The sequence below is a fragment of the Nannobrachium achirus genome, assembly GCF_963921795.1.
Source record: "Nannobrachium achirus genome assembly, chromosome: 9".
In the NCBI taxonomy this organism is placed as follows: Eukaryota; Metazoa; Chordata; class Actinopteri; order Myctophiformes; family Myctophidae; genus Nannobrachium; species Nannobrachium achirus.
This window is the reverse complement of record NC_137818.1, coordinates 8,487,429-8,508,287: the sequence shown is the minus strand read 5'-3', so window position 1 is coordinate 8,508,287 and position 20,859 is coordinate 8,487,429. Positions and strand designations below refer to the sequence as shown.

At 43.0% G+C, this 20,859-nt stretch overlaps 1 protein-coding gene across 1 annotated transcript; it reads left to right on the top strand.

Annotated features, from left to right (window-relative positions):
* Nucleotides 1-13,207: 13,207 nt before the first annotated feature.
* On the top strand, nt 13,208-20,123 carry LOC308291563 (uncharacterized protein). Its single transcript, XM_080733595.1, has 2 exons — nt 13,208-13,492; nt 19,079-20,123. The coding sequence occupies exons 1-2, from the start codon at nt 13,269-13,271 to the stop codon at nt 20,040-20,042; spliced, it is 1,188 nt and encodes a 395-aa protein (XP_080589721.1). The 5' UTR covers nt 13,208-13,268; the 3' UTR covers nt 20,043-20,123.
* The last annotated feature ends 736 nt before the right edge of the window (nt 20,124-20,859 follow it).

Genomic DNA, 20,859 nt, shown 5'->3' with positions numbered 1-20,859 from the left:
TTAGGAACACTCACGTCAAAGTAGATTTAACCATTTATTGCAACAAATGGAATACAGTTTAACTTGGCGTTAAAGGCCTCCGCGTTCGGAGATTGTTCCCTGAATTTTGTACACGCATGCTTGCTATGCAAAAATCAGGGAACTTTAAGCAAAACGCCCCATAGGCATACAATAGTACAATAGCAATACATTGACATATTAGACTGATTAGCTAGTCATTTGGGCCAACGGGGGAAAAAAAAACTGAAAGCGGAGAAAAATACATTCACGTTACTGTATGTCCTAAAGCTATTTTAGCCAAGTTTCAGGACAGCATCAGGCAAAGGGACACGTTTCTGTTTCTGACAGATTTCATTTTTTAAATAAGTTGTTTTGAGAGCTGAATTAATGTTCTATGGCCACGTGAAAAACACAGCAATAAAGCACACGATATGTCTGTATCTATTATTTGAATCCAGGTCAGAGATAAAACCATGCCTGTACTTCGGAGCCTGTTGGAGGAACTAGGAGCTGACATGATCAACGATGCAACACCTCCTCAGAGCTCCATGACAGAGGTATGGAACAAACTGTTTGTTCAGTCTAGGGTTAGATAGGTCAGGGGTTCCCCGATAAATGTTGTTTCCCGATAAATGTTGTATCCGAGGCACCCCTACATTATAATTTTCACTCCCAGCACCTTATATTTACAGCATATCGTCGTTGTCAGGTAGAAACCTTGTATGTCCAAAACCGTTCGTTTTGTATTTATCATCTATAAAATGTACTTAACTAGTGAAAACAGCAGATCTACAAGCACACAGTGTGCTTGTAGATCGGCTGTTTTCACTAGTTTTGTGCGACAGTCTTGTATGATGAAGCAGGGCTTTGCTTTACCAAAAGACGTACACATTTGAAACTTGGAGGTACGAGGTTTCTGCCCGACAGTGAAAATATCTTAGTGATTATGTTGCGAGGAAAACGTTGAGATAACAGCCATTTTGGTTAGAACTGACTGAAAATAACTTTGTGCTTCAAGTTTAAAATGATACTAAATATTTTTTCAAGTGTCAAAATAAATTCCAAATATTATCAAATGATCTCGCGGCACCCCTGGACTGCCGTCACGGCACCCCAGGGTGCCCTGTCACCCACTTTGAAAACCCCTGAGATAGGTAGACAGACAGAGAGACAGACAGAGACAGATCGGCCTGTCACAATTATTCCATAATCGCCTCATCGCAATTATTTGAGATAATCACTATTAGTTTTGCCTATAATTGCCAAAATAAAATCTACAAGCTCAAAACGCGTCAGGCAGACAGACAGCCAGACAGACAGACAATATTTTTTTGTGTGCATGGCATGTGTGAGGAACTGCTCCGCATGAAGAGGATATATATCTTTAATTGTTGTTTTTCACAAATAAATTATGTTTTCTTTTTCTTCCTGGACAGTGTGCTGTCAACACGTTCTTTGATGAGGAGAAACTGTCTGAAGCCGACAGGTCAGCTTACATCACACCTCTACACACACACACACACACACACACACACACACACACACACACACACACACACACACACACACACACACACACACACACACACACACACACACACAAACCTCTTACCAGTGTTTGCCAGCCTGTATCCTGTCTGAGTTCTCTGTCCTGATTGGATAAACTCAGCATCCTCACCTGAAAAGGCATTTTCTGTTTAGTAAAGAGCTGGAGAGACATGGAGACTCCTTTTACTGAACAATAATTACTAACAGAATATAGAGCTATTTAGCACTTATTTTAACTAAAGAAAATCACTTACCCTACCTTTGATAGCAGACCTACAAGCTCTCAACGCTTTGGTTGCAACACATTGGGAGCTTATAGATCAGCCATTTTCAATTAGTCGATGCATATACTGTAGGGTTCAAGTGGTAAAACTGGTTGTTTGTCATTTATTGTTTTAAACAGACACACTGTATCTCTTATTATCTCTGTTCCCAGGTCTTACAGCTCCAAAGGGAAACGACGCAGGCGGTTGTACGCTCCATACGGCTCCAACCTGTGGTGGAAGAAGTAATGAAAAATTACATTAACATTTAAGGCCGATTCATAAAAAAAAAACGTCTAAATCCCAACAGTTTCCTGAAAAAACATTATGTTGTTATATCAGTAGTGCTCAAACCTTTTCATGTCAAGGACCCCCAAAATGATTGGCCTGCTGAACCCCATCTCTAAACATGTTGTTCCAGGGACCCTGCGAAGCAAAGATTTGAGTAAAAAAAGAATGTGTTTGTCTCCACAAAATATTAGAACACGCTCAATAGTGGGCTCGATAAAAGCTCGGCTCAATAAGCAGGATCGATAAGGTGTTCATTATCAATAAGAATTAACAAGCTCTATCCCTAGCATTGATACTTTTACTTGAGAAAAAAGAAATTGATTACTTTGCTGACTTCCCACCACTGCTGTGTCCCCAACAGGAAGAACTGGGTGTACGTGAGCCAGGAGGCTGCCCAGGCTGACGTGGAGGACCGGGTGAGGACGTGGGACCACCCCATCATGGCCCTCAGCTTCCCTGAGCTGGACTTTGAGCGCGTGCAGGCGGACCGGAGCCACACGGCGCCCGAGACCACCGCCGCACGCGTCTACTACAGCCCCCCGTCGGCACGCCGCGTCCAGCTGGCTCATCTACACAATAAGGTTGTTAATAATTATTAGAGTTTTGATTCGATAATAAAGCGTGTTATGCTAGTTTGCTTTACTTTTTAAAAACGTTTTCTTAGGGCACGGTTTTAAGGGCAAGTTAGTGTTATTTTTTTATATTATATATATTCTTTTGCCCATCTACAAGGTTGTGTCGCATCGCGATGCGTTGTGACCTTATAGCTCGGCTATTTTCTCTACTTTGTAAGTTAGCTTGTCTTATAGATCTAGTCTAGTTTTTATTTAACTAGTCCTGTGCCCGCGGGTGTGCACAGTAGCTTATACGAGGGATTGAATGTAGGAGTCTTAGAAGTAATGTTGGAGAACCCAGACCGGTGCCCGTCGGGCAAAGTGGTCACCATTGATGTCCAGTAGTGCAATACCCGTTGTGTCTGTCTGTCTGTCTGGCCCTCTATTATTCCCATATATGGTGTTCCGTGTCCTGGCCAGTCTGTGATGTCATCTCCAAATTTGGGTACTGTAGTGATGTCAGTCAGTGATGTCAGTTGGGCTTTGTTTCAGCATTGCGGCTGTTACCATGGTGGCGACACGGTTTAGTATCAGTGATGTCACTAGGCAGACAGATGGGTCAGACGGCGGACGGACAGACATTCGCTAAATTAATACGGTAGTTAGATATACAGTATATATTATATATATAATTACCGTTTAGCCAATGTCGCCGTGGACTGAATGAAGACTCACCTTTTCAGACTCCACCTAAACCCTTAGCACTACAGAAAAAAATCAATGACCACACCTGAAGCTAGTTAGCATTTTTTTTTTTTTTTTTTTTTTAGGTTTTTAGAACTTTGATTATATTGTGTTTTTTCTAGATAGATATCCATTTGCATTTGTTATATTGTTGATGATGTACTGACATATTATCTTGTTTATTATTGTGACGTTATCTGCTTATTGTAAGTCGCTTTGGATTAAAAGCGTCTGCTAAATGCCTAAACTGTAAACTGTAAACTGTAATGTCTGTCCATTTAGCCATAGGGTTTTCGTCAGTGAAAAAAGGTAGTCAGTGGCCCAAAGTCGACACTGCAACAAAGCTGATCTTCCTCCCTGTTCTACCTCAGCAGAGGAGCGTCAGCCCCGTGGATCGAACATCGGCCACAGACGTAGACTCTCCTCCCAGTGCCTCGGTGTCCTGGTTCACTCCTCCCAGCTCCCTGTCAGCCCTGTGTCTGGGCCTGTCCTCCAACCTCAGCGATGACATGAAGGAGATCACCGCCGGCCTCAGGTATTAAGCCATTGCTTTGTCCAATGTGATTGTGATGTCCATGTCGAATAAATGAACATAAGATATAACACCAGCAAGACTCCCTAACCGGGAGAAAAGCAACCGCCAGGTCGCATGTATACACAAATTGGCCTTAGCAACCTCATGGTGGCGCTAGAAGAGGGGCATGTGAGAAATCAGGGGTGGAGGTTGTGGTTTGCCAGCCAAGGAGTGTGTTTGTGTGTGCAAAGTTTGGCATGGAATGTCCATGTCGAATACATGAACATAAGATAATATAACATAACAGTGTTGTTTTTTTCTTCTTTTAAATTTTTATCCCACGATTTTGCATTTTTCACCCAGTGCCAATTGCCTATGTAATCCTGGGCTCTGCTCTCTCTCTGTCGCGCCTGGGGAGACAACAGACTGACCTCATGCTTCCTTCTATGCATGAGGAGTCCAAGTTACTTCTTTTCACCTGACAGGGGGAGTTTTCCCTGGTTTGGACGTAGCGCGTGGAAGGAACACGCTATTCCAACCAGTTCCTTTCCCCTCCATCAGGCGCCCCGGCTGGCCAGGGGGAGGCAGTATAGAGACCAGGATTACTGCATGTTTTTGTGAGGGTATCTACCCTAGGAGACACGAACATGCAAACTCCCCACAGAAAGGCCCTTTTGCCAACATTGTTGTGTCTTGTGCCATCAGCCCTGGCCTGAGGCAGCCGGTTCACTCTGCCTCCCTGGAGAGGAGGAAAGCCAGAGGCCTGGACGTGTCCTGCTCAGCCACACAGACTCACATGATGCAGCCGCAGATGGTGAGTGGAGGACTGTGGGACTATTAACTGGTCCAGAACCAATCCAGTGATCCAGTATACTGTATATACTTATATCATTACAAAACATGCATTAAACACTTCGACCAGATATACATTTCGGCCATTTGAAAATAGCAGATCTTCAAGCTCACAAGCTTGCACCCTTTGAAGGCGCTCTACAGACGGACAGCGGTTGCCGCCGGGGCTCCCGCTTGGATCTGCGAGGACCGCGCCGCGGTGATACACTAACACACTCGCTCTTTGAGTAAACGCTGCGCGGTATTTCACAAAGATGAACACAATCCATCTCTCGCCGCCCGCGTACGCATGCACAAACGAGCACGCTCGCGGGGATTTTCACGGGACTGCGCCCGCTCTCCTCGCCGCCCCAAAACTTCGCTGCGCGGCTGAAAAAGCCGCCCGCCTCCCATTGAAAATGAATTACTAGCAGGCGGTGACCGCGTACCGTCTGGAATCCCCTTAACACATCGGACGCCCACATGGTTTTGACGTCTTAATTTGCTGGTGCCCATGGCAACGCGTCATTTTACCTACCGGCGAGAGTACTGGCGAGAAAAGTAATCCGAGTAAATGTAATCCGAGTATGTCCTGTTTATTTCGCGAAAATCTTTTCTTTTAGTCAGGACCGTTTTTTATCATTTCTAAGCCACAGTGTTTGTGTTATGGCATGTAGAAGAGGCTGCCGTTTTGAGAAAAAAATGAAAAAAGGAAGAGAATCCGGAGAAAACAGCATTTTTGTGCAGCCGCTAAACAGGAAGTCAACGAGGCACACAGCACGTCCGGGTGACGTAATTGCGCGCTGCATGTTGGGAAATGGAGTTTGTTTCATCACCGCGGTAGCCAAGTGCAGTAGCTACAGTACAGTATAGTTTACTGTACAACGCGTCAAACGCGTCGTGGGCCTCCAGCGACATGAAAGAAATTGACTTGTAGACACCACGTGGGCATCCGATGTGTTAAGTACATTTTGATGCAAGTACCTTTTGTACTTTCAATCAAGTAAATTGTGAAATCCTGACTTTTGCAGTGTTGATACTTTAACTTAAAGTAGGACTGTCATCTAAAGGGGCACTGTCACTTTAAAAAGTAATCTTAAAATATTAGTTAATATGTTTATGATATCATTGTGAAATGCGCAATTATACTGTAAGCCAATCAAATTAATTGACTGTATTTAGACATCTTACTGTACTGGTCAGCTGTTATTGGGGGGCGAGGGGCAGATTACACTGTGACATGAGTTTCAGACTATTTCAGACCGTTTTCAGAGAGACCACGTGACCTACTGTATCATATCATACTAATATAATTTCAGGGCGTGTCAGCGGGCCTTTAAGTAAAACATTTGAGTACCTTTTCCACTCACTGATACATTATGGTTCTTCCAGGTGAGTGTGGGTCTACAGACGGACGTCCCACAGAGGAGCGGCGGCCCCCCCGGCCGGGCGGTGCTCTCCGCCCGCTCCACCTCCTCCCTGGAGAGGCCTGGAGGGAGGGTGGAGCGACCCAGACCCTCCTCCTCCTCCACCTCTCCCTCCACCTCCTCACCCAAACTCTTCAGGAGACACTCCGCCTCCTCCACCCACTCCTACAGCACCTCCTCCCCACTGGCCGGCCCTACATCCACGCCCACAGCGGCGGCGGCGGCGCCGCCATCCAGAGAGCGAGGCTCGTGGAGCAACGGCGTGACGCCGTCATGGAGCTCCGCCTCCGGCACGGCCAACAACAGAGCAGGTAAAAAAAGCAGTGTTGATTGCGTCAACTAAAAACTATGATGACGAATGTTTCGTCGACTACCTACACGGCAGCCGGGGTCCTTCACATGAAAAGGTTTGAGAACCACTGACATGGTAGTCTCTCAAGAACAGACTAACTGAGCTCCAGTTAAGTGAAAAGGACCTTTTCGCTGGCCAGATTGCTGACATAGAAACATATAGGTTTTTCAAAAAACCTTAGAAGGATTCAAAAGACACTTGTAGAATCGGGTCAAAATTCAAATTTTCACGATTTTTCTAAAATAGCAGATCTACAAGCTCGCAGTGAGCTTGTATATCTGCTATTTTTCAACAGTTTAAGCATAAAATAATGATACACAATCATGTGTACCCGTTCTGAATGGGATCAACGATAATAGCGATTATCATCCCATGCCTCCTCATGACACAGGTGTAGGTGGAGGACACAACAACAACGGCAGCGGCGGCGGCGCTCTGAAGAGCGACGGCGGCGAGAGCTCAACGAGGGCCGACGGCAGGACCAACGCCACCACCACCAAGCCACCCAGCAAGGCGGGGGCCGGCGGAGGAGGAGGCCGCTACGGGATGGTGACGGAGTTCCTGCGACGGGTCAGCGGCCGGGCAGCAGACAGCAAGACCCCCGGGGGGCCGATGGCCGCACAAGGTTAGAATGATTTTTTGAAGCGGTGAAAACCGCTTCCAATGAGTGGCTTTGTGTGTCCCACGCCCATATATGGTCAGTCCAGTCCAGAATGAACAGGTTTTTTCTGTCCCGTACGTCCAGAATATCAGTCCAGAATGAATAGGCTTTTTCAAAAAGCAAAATGTGTGTCCCATGTCCATATATGGCCATTTCAGTTCAGAATGAACAGGTTTTATCTGTCCTGTACGTCCAGAATATGTGTGTAGTGTCCCTCCCGGTCTGATGAATGGATACTTTGAGGATTGGTCAAGCTTCACATGATAATTCGGCCCTCCATTCTTTATATATTCATTCAGAATATATAAAGAATCTAGAATTCAGAATATATAAAGAATCAATAGATCACAGAGTCCATAACTGTATAGATGTATAGATCACAGAGTTCATAACTCTAGAACACATAGAATAAAAGTTCACCGCTTCACTTCGAACCGAGGTTTGATTTTTTTCCATTATATTCTAGACCAGGGGCTTTCAAAGTGGGTGACGGGGCACCCTGGGGTGCCGTGACGGCAGTCCAGGGGTGCCGCGAGATCATTTGATAATATTTGGAATTTATTTGAAAATATTTAGTATCATTCAAAAAAAAAAAAAAAAATAAAATAAACTTGAAGTACAAAGTTATTTTCTGTCAGTTCTAACCAAAATGGCTGTTATCTCAAAGTTTTCCTCGCAACATAATCACTAAAATATCGTCACTGTCGGGCAGAAACCTCGTATCTCCAAGTTTCAAATGTGTGCGTCTTTTGGTAAAGCAAAGCCCTGCTTCATCATACAAGACTGTCGCACAAAACTAGTGAAAACAGCCGATCTACAAGCAGAAGCACACAACGCCTCCCACATAATAAATAGCAAGCAAAGAAAACATTCAATAATATTGCAGTTATAAAAACACTATATGTACAGGATTGGGGAAACAAGGGGGTGGGGCTAAGGTAAGGGGGGGGGGGGGGGGTCAGGTGCTCACTTCTCACCTGTCTATAGGAGAAGTGATAACTACCTCCTTCTCTGGCCTCCTGGGTATGCATACAAAGGGCTAAATATGTCTTTTTAGACGCAATAAGCCCATTCCCAAGATGCACGGCCATCTAGTAGTGGCTACTAGTGTTACATTTTAACACTCATCTTTTCTTTTCTCTAATTACAATCTAAAATATGAATATCGTTGTATAAGTTGTCCTTTATTGAACCACCGTGCTAGTGGACTCCTAATGTACCATGCATAGTGTCATAGTAAGTAAATACATAAATAACCTTGCAGCGGCAGCGGGGACTTCAAAGAGCGGCGGCAGCTTCAAACACCTGGAGCGCGCCGTGCCGAGCCGCACGCCACCACCCCCCGGGGGCCAGGGGCCCGCGCTGCAGCGCAACGACAGCGTGACGCGCATCGTCAACCAGCGGTTCATGAAGCAGAGGGAGGACCGAGGTCAGAGCAACGGTCAGAGGGAGGATCGAGGTCAGAGCAACGGCAGCGCCAGAGGAGCCGTCCCCGCCAGGAACCACGGCTCCGCTAGCGTCGCAGCTGAGGTGCGCGCAGCAGAGGTAAGCGTGGGATCAGACACCTTACACACATAGACATGAAGGGGGGCTTGAGCCCCTGCCCTTTTATCCGTCTGTAAAAAGTTCCCTCTCCAGACCAGGAATGTAGTTTTTACTACGTTGAATGAAACGCAAATGGCCTCTTTCCATGCCATACCTTAAGGCAGCATTCAAGAGAAATGCCTTAGGCAAACTCTCCTGAACTTGAACGCAGCATCTTATGTTGAAAGAATTGCCCTCTTTGTGTAGGAAATATATGCCGTACGCCACTTCTCCGGTATTCACTTGATTATGCTTAGTTCAGTGTGGTATCAAGCACTGACAATAGCAGACCTCCAAGCTCACAACGCATCGCATAGCGACTGACATTCTCTACAGGTCCCTGCGTGCAGGAATGCGCTGTTGTTTGGCATTTGTCATTAGGTTTTTTTTATTAGTGTGGTTGCTATTAGGCAACACACTATTGTTATTTTGTCTGATGTTGTTTTGCCTAGATTTTATGAATGTTGGCATGTCTTGCTTCACTACGCCTCTCAGCCCCATTGTTAAGAACTTGCAATCTTAATGTTTGACGTGTTTGTCTCTTTCTGTGCAGGATGGCAGCTATGACATCGGCTCCAGCTCCAGCAGAACGTTGAGCTTCTGCTTCGCGCGTCCGTCTCGCAGCGCTCAGCGACAGCAGGCCTCTCAGTGCAGCAAACCCCCCCAGCGTCACAGAGCCACAACCTCACTCCCTGGGACCAACTAGACCCCTGCAGTGAGGGACTCTGACCCCACTGGGGACCAAAGACCCCTGCAGTGGGGGACTCTGACCCCACTGGGGACCAAAGACCCCTGCAGTGGGGGACACCAGGGCTGAACTGGGACATACATTCGTCCCTGGCATCTTGGATCAGGCCGGCCCACCACAACCAGCATGAACTAAACACAGAAAATCTGCAAGTTCACAACGCACCATGGCAGCGACGCGTTGTGGGCTTGTATCAGTTGTTATATGTTTGGGTGGGACTCCTGGGCCACAGTAGTCTGTGGTTGGGCTACTATAGGCCAGTATTTAGATGATAGACAAGCCAGTGGGCCAATCATGTGATCTCTCTGGCCGGTGCTACTGAAGGATTGGCCTTCTCCACTTAGTGGCCATCCAGCCGCCAAATTACTGTAACTATCCCAAAATGGGGGCAAATGTATTCCTTTCCTTTTTTTGGACCCATTGGCACACTAAAGGCCAGCCCACTGGGCATATGCCCGGTATGCCAGGTGCCCAGTCCACCCCTGGGGGACACTGATCCCACTACACAGCTGATGAGGATTGCACGAGGGATTCTGAGATTTCAAAGACTGGAATGGAATGGATTTGAATATTGAATTGTGGTTTTATCTAAACCACCACTTGAATGAAGCCCAGCAATTCCAGCATGGGGCATTAGTAGCCAAAAGTATCCGATCTACAAGCTTGTGCAAGCGGGCCCAAGTACAGAGCAGCCAACCCAGGTGCAGTTTACTAAGTCTAGGAGGATTAAGTGGCTAATCAGTGTTTGTTACTTAGGTTACTTAAGTTACTTAGGATTCAGAGTATTACGTTACGGTTACATACAGTATCGTTGATGTCAGGTAGAAACCAGATAATTCCAGTTTTCAGGTGTTTGAAGTCAGTGGTGTAAAGTACGGTAACATTTTTAGGTATTTGTATTTTACTTGAGTATTTCCAATACTTTTACTTCTACTCCACTATGATTGTTTGAAAACTTTAGTTACTAGTTAATTTGTAGATTTTGATTAAAGGGGAAGACCACCCATTTTCAATATTGAACTAATGTCATTAATATAAACAAGTTCCCCCTCTTCTGTGTTGCCTAGAACTGGAGGATCGATTTTGGGGTTTGTATTGTAAAGTACAATGTGTGATGTCATCAAGTTGTAATTTACAATACAAACCCCAAAATCAATCCTCCAGTTCTAGGCAACACAGAAGAGGGGGAACTTTCTTTTATTTCCACACAACTCCTCTAAGCCAGGTATATTAATGACATAGTTCAATATTGAAAATGGTTGGTCTTCCCCTTTAATATTACATACATTACCCACTTCAGCCCTATACATTTTGGCCATTTGAAAATAGACGATCTACAAGCTCTCAATAGTGTTGTGATGAGACACATTGTGAGCTTGTAGATCTGCTATTTTCAAATATTTTTATTCATTTATACAATTTATGAAATGGGACATTCTGCATAATAAGTACTTTTTATATTTTGTACTTTAAGTACATTTACTGAAGGACACTTCTACATGTAACAGAGTATTTCTACATTGCCATATTGATACTTTTACAGTAGCCTACATGTACATTTTACATCCTCATTTTGCCTCACGCTTGTCCAAGTATCTAGAGTACTTGGACAAATACCTGTCATAATATTACTGTTTTGGCGTTTGTAATAAGTTGCACTACTAGTTCCCTGGTAACTACTAGTTACTGGGGAAAATTACTTTATAGTTACTGCCCAACACGGCATCTGGGATACCACCAATTCCATTTTCTTTACTGCACAATGTCACGGTTGGTGAACTGTATAATTATGTAGTGTTTATTTATATTATATTATATTATATTATATTAGAGGTTATCCATACAGTTTTTGTTTTGTTTTGTTTTTGTTTTTTATCACTTTATTTTTGGTCCAATTAATAACACAACACTATATTTCAACACACAACTGAAATATAGTTCTATTTCTAAATTTTGCAATCGCAGTGCTCATTGTGAATTGACAGCCATGTTTGTGCTTATTGTCAATATAAGAAAATTGTATATAATCTTTGTGATATTTTGTAGTGAACAACCTTTTATTGAATAAACGTGTATTATTGTAAAGAAGCATGCATTGTGTCGTCTTCCGGAAACTGGGTTTTCACTTGCAGGCAGGCAAGTACGTAAGTCGGTACGTTTTATTTGCATAGCAATTCTCGCAGAGAGAAGTGCTTCACAAACAACATAAATTGAAACACAGCGAGAAGCATTTAAACGATTAAAAACCCAACAAAAACTGTACAATGAATGTCAGGAAACTAGCGGAGAGTAAATCAAAGACCTTCTACTAATGATTGTTTACACAGTATTGTTTTTGACCTGAGGAAGGGCATTCCAGACGTCTGGGTGCTACAGACTGAAAAGGCTCTGTCACCTTAATTGACCTGGTGGTAGGAGGAGTGACCAATGACCTTCTAGGGTCCTGCTGGGGCACATTTCTTTACTAGAGGGCAATGTGCAAGCATAAAGTCAATGGCAAATCGAGTGGCATTCGTGAGTTTAACGTCGTTTAACACTGTTTAATGCAATCAGAAAGGATTTTTCTGTTCCAGAAAGTAGTCTTTGCCACTCAGTAGGTGTTCAAGCATAACTTCCGGGTATGATGATGATGATGTCAGGTGCATACCCTCTATTAGATCAGTGGTTTGTCTTTGTGTGATAGGATATCTTTTTCTACATTAACCACTTAAACCCTAGCATCCCTGTTATGTGGAGAACTTTAGCCACAAATAGCGGATCTAAGCTCATTGGAGCTTGTAGATTGGCTATTCTTCTGCAAAGAGGTTTGGTGTAGAGGGGAAAAAGGCAGACTAAGTACAAAGAGAAAGCTCAAGTTTAATTTAGATGTACGAAAATACACACAAACATGATGAATCCAACACCAATGATGGTGCTGTCAAACAAGTCTATGAAGGCAATCCATGAAATCTACGAAAAAAGTTTAATCCACAACACAATTTTATAGAATATGTAGTGGGGGTCCCTGCTTCATCTCTTCCTCATCAAGGGGGTCCTTGGGCTGAAAAACACTGTAGACCCCAAGCATCTAGACGCAACTCAGGTCCAGTTTACCAAGAGGGTTTACGTGAGGTTAAGAAGGAAAGTGCTGCTTAGTAGTTAATGGGATGAGATTTGCTGTGACAGTTTACTGTCTCTGTCACTATCTATCCTACAAAATAAACTGTCCACGTGTATACCTCCAAACTGTCCCAAATATACTGAATAATATAGAAGTGTTTATGATTGATTAAAGAAAACACACTTCAAATGACTACCTTTATAGTATTGCAATCAGAGATGATGGGCACACGCTACAGAAGGTATTTTTAAAAGAAAATCAAAATACTTGGTCAGTACTTGGTCGAATACTGACCAGGACACTGTTACCAAGATACTATCCTGGTGACAATATCATGGTATTGTATTTCACATAGTATTTGTATTCATTTCAAATACTTTGTTGTATTTTGTGCCCATCTTTGATTGCAATGGGAGAGACAAGAGGCCGTTGCAATACTATAAAGGTCCACACGGGGCGCTAACACTCTTGGACCGTGAACCTTTCTGTCTCTGCGCACAGCCTCTTGTGTAGACTCGTTGATGTAAACAATCCGTAGCCTCCCCAAAAATCCAAATCAAAGGTTAACAACAGAAGATTTTATGATTCCTCCCCGTGCTTTTCGAACATTCCACACATTCCACAGCACAAGACGAGTGTGAGATCACTGTGATGGCCCAGGCTCATGATGCCAGAGACATGGACGGTGTTCTGAGCAGCTTTGAGCAGTTAAAAGTGGATAATAATGTGTACCAGAGGTTTGAGTCGTTTGGTTTCGAGCAGAACAGAGCGTTTCAGGAAGGACTGAAGTCTCTCCAGAAGAACCAGAGCAACAACAACGTTAATGCTGATGATGCTGACAGACTGCTGCAGATGAAGTTATTCTTCTATAACAGGTACAATAGGCCTGTGTTTCTCAACCTTTTTTCTGCATGGGCACAATTTTCATGTCCCAAGAATCCATGGTCACACCAACATAATACAGGGGTGTAAATATCGTCACTGTCAGGAAGAAACCTTGTATCTCCAAGTTTCAAATGTGTATGTTTCTTAGCAAAGCAAAGCCCTGCTTCATCATACAAGGCTGTCGCTCAACAGTAGTGAAAACAGCAGATCTACAAGCACACAACGCCTTGTGAGCGAGGCGTTGTGTGCTTGTAGATCGGCTGTTTTCACTAGTTTAAATCGTTTTTAAAATGATAAATACAATACTGGCTTTCAAGCAGTTTCAAGGGGCACACTTGACCCTTCTCAGGGGCACACCAAAGGTCCCCTGGCACAGTGGTTGAGAAACACTGCAGTAGGCCACTGTGTGACACTGTACAAAGACAATCCTTGTGTAACTCTATTACTAGACAGTGGTGGGGAAAGTACTCAAAAAATTAGGAATTCCAGAATAAAGAAATTACTTGAGTAAAAGTAGTAAAATTTTTGGTATAAAAATGTACTCAAGGTACCAAAAGTAGAAAGTACTCAGTTTACAGAATATCCCATTTTACAGGTTATCAAAATGTAATCATAATACTAATAATAAAATAAAGAAAAAATAGCCGATCTACAGAGATGTAGTGGAGTAGAATTAAACATATTGAAAACTGGAAATACTCCAGTAAAGAAAAGGAAAAAAAAATACATCAGCATGGCACTTAAGTACAGTACTTGAGTAAATGTAATTTCAACAATAGCCGATCTACCACCCATTTCAAATGCTATCAATCCATTCAAAGGGAATTTGTCATGTGTAATAAGAGCCTTGAATGGTGAGAGTAGCTGGCATACTGTCTACCCGGTAGGTGTTTGTCATTATTCTGTGGGTTGATAATGGCTTTTGCTATTTTATCCCAGCTACTGCTATTGAAAACGAAACTTAAGCTTAGTAGGTGTTTTGTCATCATTCTGTGGCCGAAAATGTCACGTTGTTTTAGCGCTGGTTCAAATCTGGGGAGGGGAGAAAAATTATAATAATTACATTATTTAAATGTACTTTTCTCCATGGCAAATAAATATATGATAAGGTTATATGAATATGGGCATTGTATGGCTCAACAGTTTAAAGTTTGTTACAGTTGCTATGGCAACCATAACAACGTGATTTCTTTTTTGTTTATGTTTCTTTAAGTTAATTCCCCTCCAATCCACAAAATGCAGCTTCTGGGTGATTCCCCCACGGGATAAATAAAGGAATCTATCTATCTATCAATCAATCAATCAATCAATCAATCAAGTTTATACAACACAGCTTTTTTTTTTTTTGTAATCTTTTTCGAACTTGTTAGAGTCTGTTTAGACACTTCTCTTATAACATGAAGGAGCATGGTAGTCTACTGGTTGAGACGCTTGACCTGCAATCCTTCTACTTTTCCGCAGGGCAGAGGTTCAATTCCCAGAAGGGGTTGTGAATGGAACATAATTATTTGAGCACATAGTTTCCACATTCGCTTTTTTTTGCTCAAAGGGGCTTTTCTAAATATATGTTATATAAATATTGGTCCATAATACGGTTTTATATAGGTTTTACACTAAACAACCACTCGGATATTCATGATTATTCTGTCCAAAGAAATCACAATTTACAATATTATCGCGATAATCCTATCCTAACATCCATTATCCTGGGGAGGAACATTAAACATGCTAATTTAATTGTTTTATTGGCTATATAGACTATTCTATATCATCCCTAGCCCATTGGTTCTCAAAGTGGGGTCCGGGGACCCCCAGGGGTCCTTCAGGGAGTTCCAGGGCATCCCCAGCTAAATGATAGTTAGGAACCAAATGGACCCTTATGGGTCTGTAACTCAGAGAGTGTAACTCAGCTAGCCTACACTCTCCGAGTTCAATTAATATTGATTTTACAATAATAAATGGGGTCAGAGATTAAATGGGGGGTCCGTACCCTAATGGAAAGGCAAACTGGGGGTCCTTGAAATTAAAATGGTTGGGAAAATCGGCTGAAAAATCTTCTCTTGTGTGTGTCTCCGGCATATCTTTTCAAATGAGGGACGACGGGCCAATAAGTGTCAATTTGGGGGTTCTTGACATGAAATGGTTTGAGAACCACTGATGTACTGTACAGGTACATAAGATTAAAACCTATTTTGGTTTGGCTTCCTTCAAACAATGCAACAGCACCAGATTTGAACCAGCTTCCACATAGGGTCTCATTGCAGAAGGCCCCCCCTCAAATCCTGACCTAGAGTTTCATTTGCTTTTTTAAGATCGAAGGGGTCAAATCACGATTTCGGGGTCTAAAAAAATACCCTATTTCAACTGCGTAAGCTGAATTAAACATTTTCCCAGATAAAAGACACTTATTCTGACACGCTTTTTGACGCTGAATCCAATGAACCCAGTCTTGTCTCTCTACAACACTCCTAACTCTAAAGGTCAAGGAAAAAGGTCGCTTATGGCTCCAAAATGGGCCTTTTGGCCTTAAAATCAATAAAATATTCAAATAAAATCTGGCTGTTTCAGGCAGGACACGCCTTTCATATTTGAAGTATGCCCGATCCAATGGAATGGGTTTCGGGAATCTCCGACAATTTTAACCCTTTCCTATTGCGAAAAAGACACGAAATATGCACGCCATGAACACGATTACACATTTTTTCGGATAAAGGACACTTATTCCGACTTACTTTTTGACGCCAAGTCCGTTGGTGCTGGTGCCGTTGTTTGAAAATATTTCGGTCCGTTTCTAACACTTCTAGAAGGGCTAGCTCGGGTTCTAGGGGTCGTAGAGACAAAAGGGTAACAGATTCTTGATCTGCTCACCGAGACGGACGCATTGATGTGTGTGTCATTTCTGAGCGACCCCTAGGGGGCTAACCCTAATTCCAACTAGGGGTACGTTTTACTCCGTACACGAATGTCGTAGAGAGATGATAGACACATCAGCGTGTTCGTATCGCAGAGACGAACAAGCCTATATAACTCTCCTCGCACACAAACACTCCTGTGAGTTGATTGGTAACTTTGGTTTGCTGGCCAAAGGGCTCTAAGGGGTATACACTCTATGACCCTTGTGAAATTGGAGATCCCAGGGATAAGAATGTCGTAGAGGGACATATGAGATATCAAAATGTTCGTCTCGGAAAGCACTACAACATATCTCAAAACGGAGTTCTGATATCTTATCGTCTCTGAGTTATTAAGGCTAAAAGGCTAACCCTAGGCTAACTAGGGTTGGCTTTTATTCACGAACCAATGCATTTCATGGGCTCATCTTTTAGTATGTTTTAGAGCGCATTGAGACGCACGCTTTGATATGTGTTTCGTTTCGTTGCGACATTCGCTGTGCGACGCTAGGGTTAGCATTCTTTTAATTACTATAAAATCACAATAGGATATTCGCCTTACTAATTTCAAGCTTAGGGCTAAAATTACGTGTAGTTTTGGATAAAAAATATATCGGAACACCTACTGACCTGGAACTGCCTGAAACACACCAGGAAGTGGCTATTTGAGGCACTTCCGGTTGTTATAAAGACATAAGACTGGTACCATTCAACTCTGCGTCCCAAAATTAGTCTAGGGAAGTGGTAAAATTCCAGGGTTACTTCCGGGAACTGCCTGAAACACACCAGGAAGTGGCTATTTGAGGCACTTCTGGTTGTCGTACAGACGATGGTGCATCGAAATAAAACCTGCATATTCGGACTTCGCACATGTGATTTGGGGGGGGTAGCCAGAATCCTGGAGCAGAATAATAAAATGGCGTCTCAAAAATGGCAATGCCTTTGCAAGCAAGCTTGTAGATCTGCTGTTTTCACAACATGTAGCCTATCTGTGGAACTGAGTCAATGTAATGCCGGGGACCCCCATAAGAGAAGATTTTTTCAGCCGATTTTCCCAACCATTTTAATTTCAAGGACCCCTAGTTTGCTTTTCCATTAGGCTACGGACCCCCCATTTAATCTCTATGACCCCATTTATTATTGTAAAATCAATATTAATTGAACTCGGAGAGTGTAGGCTAGCTGAGTTACACTCTCTGAGTTACAGACCCATAAGGGTCCATTTGGTTCCTAACTATCATTTAGCTGGGGATCCCCTGGAACTCCCTGAAGGACCCCTGGGGGTCCCCGGACCCCACTTTGAGAACCAATGGGCTAGGGATGATATAGAATAGTCTATATAGCCAATAAAACAATTAAATTAGCATGTTTAATGTTCCTCCCCAGGATAATGGATGTTAGGATAGGATTATCGCGATAATATTGTAAATTGTGATTTCTTTGGACAGAATAATCATGAATATCCGAGTGGTTGTTTAGTGTAAAACCTATATAAAACCGTATTATGGACCAATATTTATATAACATATATTTAGAAAAGCCCCTTTGAGCAAAAAAAAGCGAATGTGGAAACTATGTGCTCAAATAATTATGTTCCATTCACAACCCCTTCTGGGAATTGAACCTCTGCCCTGCGGAAAAGTAGAAGGATTGCAGGTCAAGCGTCTCAACCAGTAGACTACCATACTCCTTCGTGTATTAAGAGAAGTGTCTAAACAGACTCTAACAAGTTCGAAAAAGATTACAAAAAAAAAAAAAGCTGTGTTGTATAAACTTGTTTGATTGATTGATTGATTGATTGATAGATAGATAGATTCCTTTATTTATCCCGTGGGGGAATCACCCAGAAGCTGCATTTTGTGGATTGGAGGGGAATTAATTTAAAGAAACATAAACAAAAAGAAATCACGTTGTTATGGTTGCCATAGCAACTGTAACAAACTTTAAACTGTTGAGCCATACAATGCCCATATTCATATAACCTTATCATATATTTGCCACGGAGAAAAGTACATTTAAATAATGTCATTATTATAATTTTTCTCCCCTCCCCAGATTTGAACCAGCGCTAAAACAACGTGACATTTTCGGCCACAGAATGATGACAAAACACCTACTGAGCTTAAGTTTCGTTTTCAATAGCAGTAGCTGGGATAAAATAGCAAAAGCCATTATCAACCCACAGAATAATGACAAACACCTACCGGGTAGACAGTATGCCAGCTACTCTCACCATTCAAGGCTCTTATTACACATGACAAATTCCCTTTGAATGGATTGATAGCATTTGAAGCCGGTGGATCTACAAGCTCGCAACGCCTTGCAGCGCGAGGCGTTGAGAGCTTGTAGATCGGCTATTTTTGGCAAATAGGTTTGGTGTAGACTGTAAAGGTTAAAAAAGAGCAGTACAGAGTGAAAGGTCAAGTTTACTAAGTATCGACGATTTAAGTGGTTAAAATGTCTGAAAAAAAACACATTAACACGAATCCAACATAGACTGATGACAGTGCTGTCAAACAGGTCTATGAATCTACTGTATCTATGAAATAAACGAGAATCTGCAACACAACTTTATACAATATGATGCTGCTTTATCTCCCTCTCAGCTAAGGGGTCCTTGGCCTGAAAACCTTGAAGACCCCTGGTCTAATGCCAATGGTTTACCGGCATTCTGCTTTCACGCAGGTTCATAGAACCCATAGACCTGGCGGGGTACCGACGCTGGAGCTCCGGGTGCTCTGCGGTGGACCATCATGGTACCTCTGAAGCACAGGGGACAACAGAGAGCCACCCGTCACCTTCACAGCCACAGAGAACAACAGAGAGCCACCTGTTACCTTCACAGCCACAGAGAACAACAGAGAGCCACCCGTCATCTTCACACCCACAGAGAACAACAGAGAGCTGCCTGTCACCTTCACAGCCACAGAGAACAACAGAGAGCCACCCGTCACCTTCACACCCACAGAGAACAACAGAGAGCCACCTGTCACCTTCACAGCCACAGAGAACAACAGAGAGCCACCCGTCATCTTCACAGCCACTGAGACACATGGACAACATTGAACAGTCCCTTACACCCTGCCCTGTCTCCCAGCTGTCACTGGAGTCCCCTACAAAAACGCAGCATTCATTAGAATCCAATACAACCACCCAGCATTCATTAGAGTCCAATACAACCACCCAGCATTCATTAGAGTCCCCTACAACCACCCAGCATTCATTAGAGTCCAACACAACCTCCCAGCATTCATTAGAGTCCAATACAACCACCCAGCATTCATTAGAGTCCCCTACAACCACCCAGCATTCATTAGAGTCCAATACAACCACCCAGCATTCATTAGAGTCCAATACAACCACCCAGCATTCATTAGAGTCCAATACAACCACCCAGCATTCATTAGAGTCCTCTAGAACTACCCAGCATTCATTAGAGTCCAATACAACCACCCAGCATTCATTAGAGTCCAATACAACCGCCCAGCATTCATTAGAGTCCTGTCCCGTCCTGTCCTTTGCGGAGGTGATGCGTCTGGTTCAGGCTGGACTGGACGTACCCGGCGTCTCCCGCGTGGACATAGAACCCAGCAACCTGAACCCAACGCCCTCTCAACTGACCAGGAGACTGAAACCATGGGAAACGTAGTCTTTCTGACCAGGAGACTGAATCCGCGGGAAACGTAGTCTTTCTCCAAAATATATTGTTGTTGTCGGGTTGTAATCTCGTATGTCCTAAAAATAGCTTATCTACAAGCACACAATGCCTCGCACTGCGAGGCGTTGTGTGCTTGTAGATCGGCTATTTTCACTAGTTTTGTGCGACAGTCTTGTATGATGAAGCAGGGTTTTACTTTATGAAAAAAGTTTAACATTTGAAACTTGGATATACGAGGTTTCTGCCCGACAGTGACGATACACAGATCCATCTAAAAAAAAAAGAATAGAATATTGTGTAAAAGTACATTTTCTTGAAACTTTCATATATCTTTTTGAAACCTTCATATATTCTGGATACATTGGACATTCAGTGAATTATTTCAAACCTTTTTTGTTAAAATGTTGAAATTTTATGGCATACAGCTCATGAATATCAACAGTCCACATTTCAAAATATTACACGAGACCACTCAAAACAAGGATTTATAATAGAGAAATGTCAACCTTCTGAAGTCAGAGTTGCTTGAAGTCCAGTGGGAAGTTTCCGCAGGCGCAGTCAGTTATGATTTGGGGTTCTATGGCATCTGCGATGCCTTTTTACACAATATTCAATTTTCTTTAGATGGATCTGTATAATATACATTTATTCAAATAAATGTTATCTATGAATGGATGTTATTCATATCAACAGTGTATGGCTGATACTGTATGTAAATCTATGTACTGCATCAGTAGGCCTATAACAGTAATATTTGGCTACATTACACTGTACATTTACTACATTATATGACTAATGGTGACCCCTT

Excerpts from the sequence above, each read along its gene's own strand:
- LOC308291563 (XM_080733595.1), top strand. The coding sequence starts at position 13,269 with ATGGCCCAGGCTCATGATGCCAGAGACATGGACGGTGTTCTGAGCAGC. Across the intron at positions 13,493-19,078 it reads AAGTTATTCTTCTATAACAG|GTTCATAGAACCCATAGACC; the intron begins GTACAATAGGCC and ends GCTTTCACGCAG.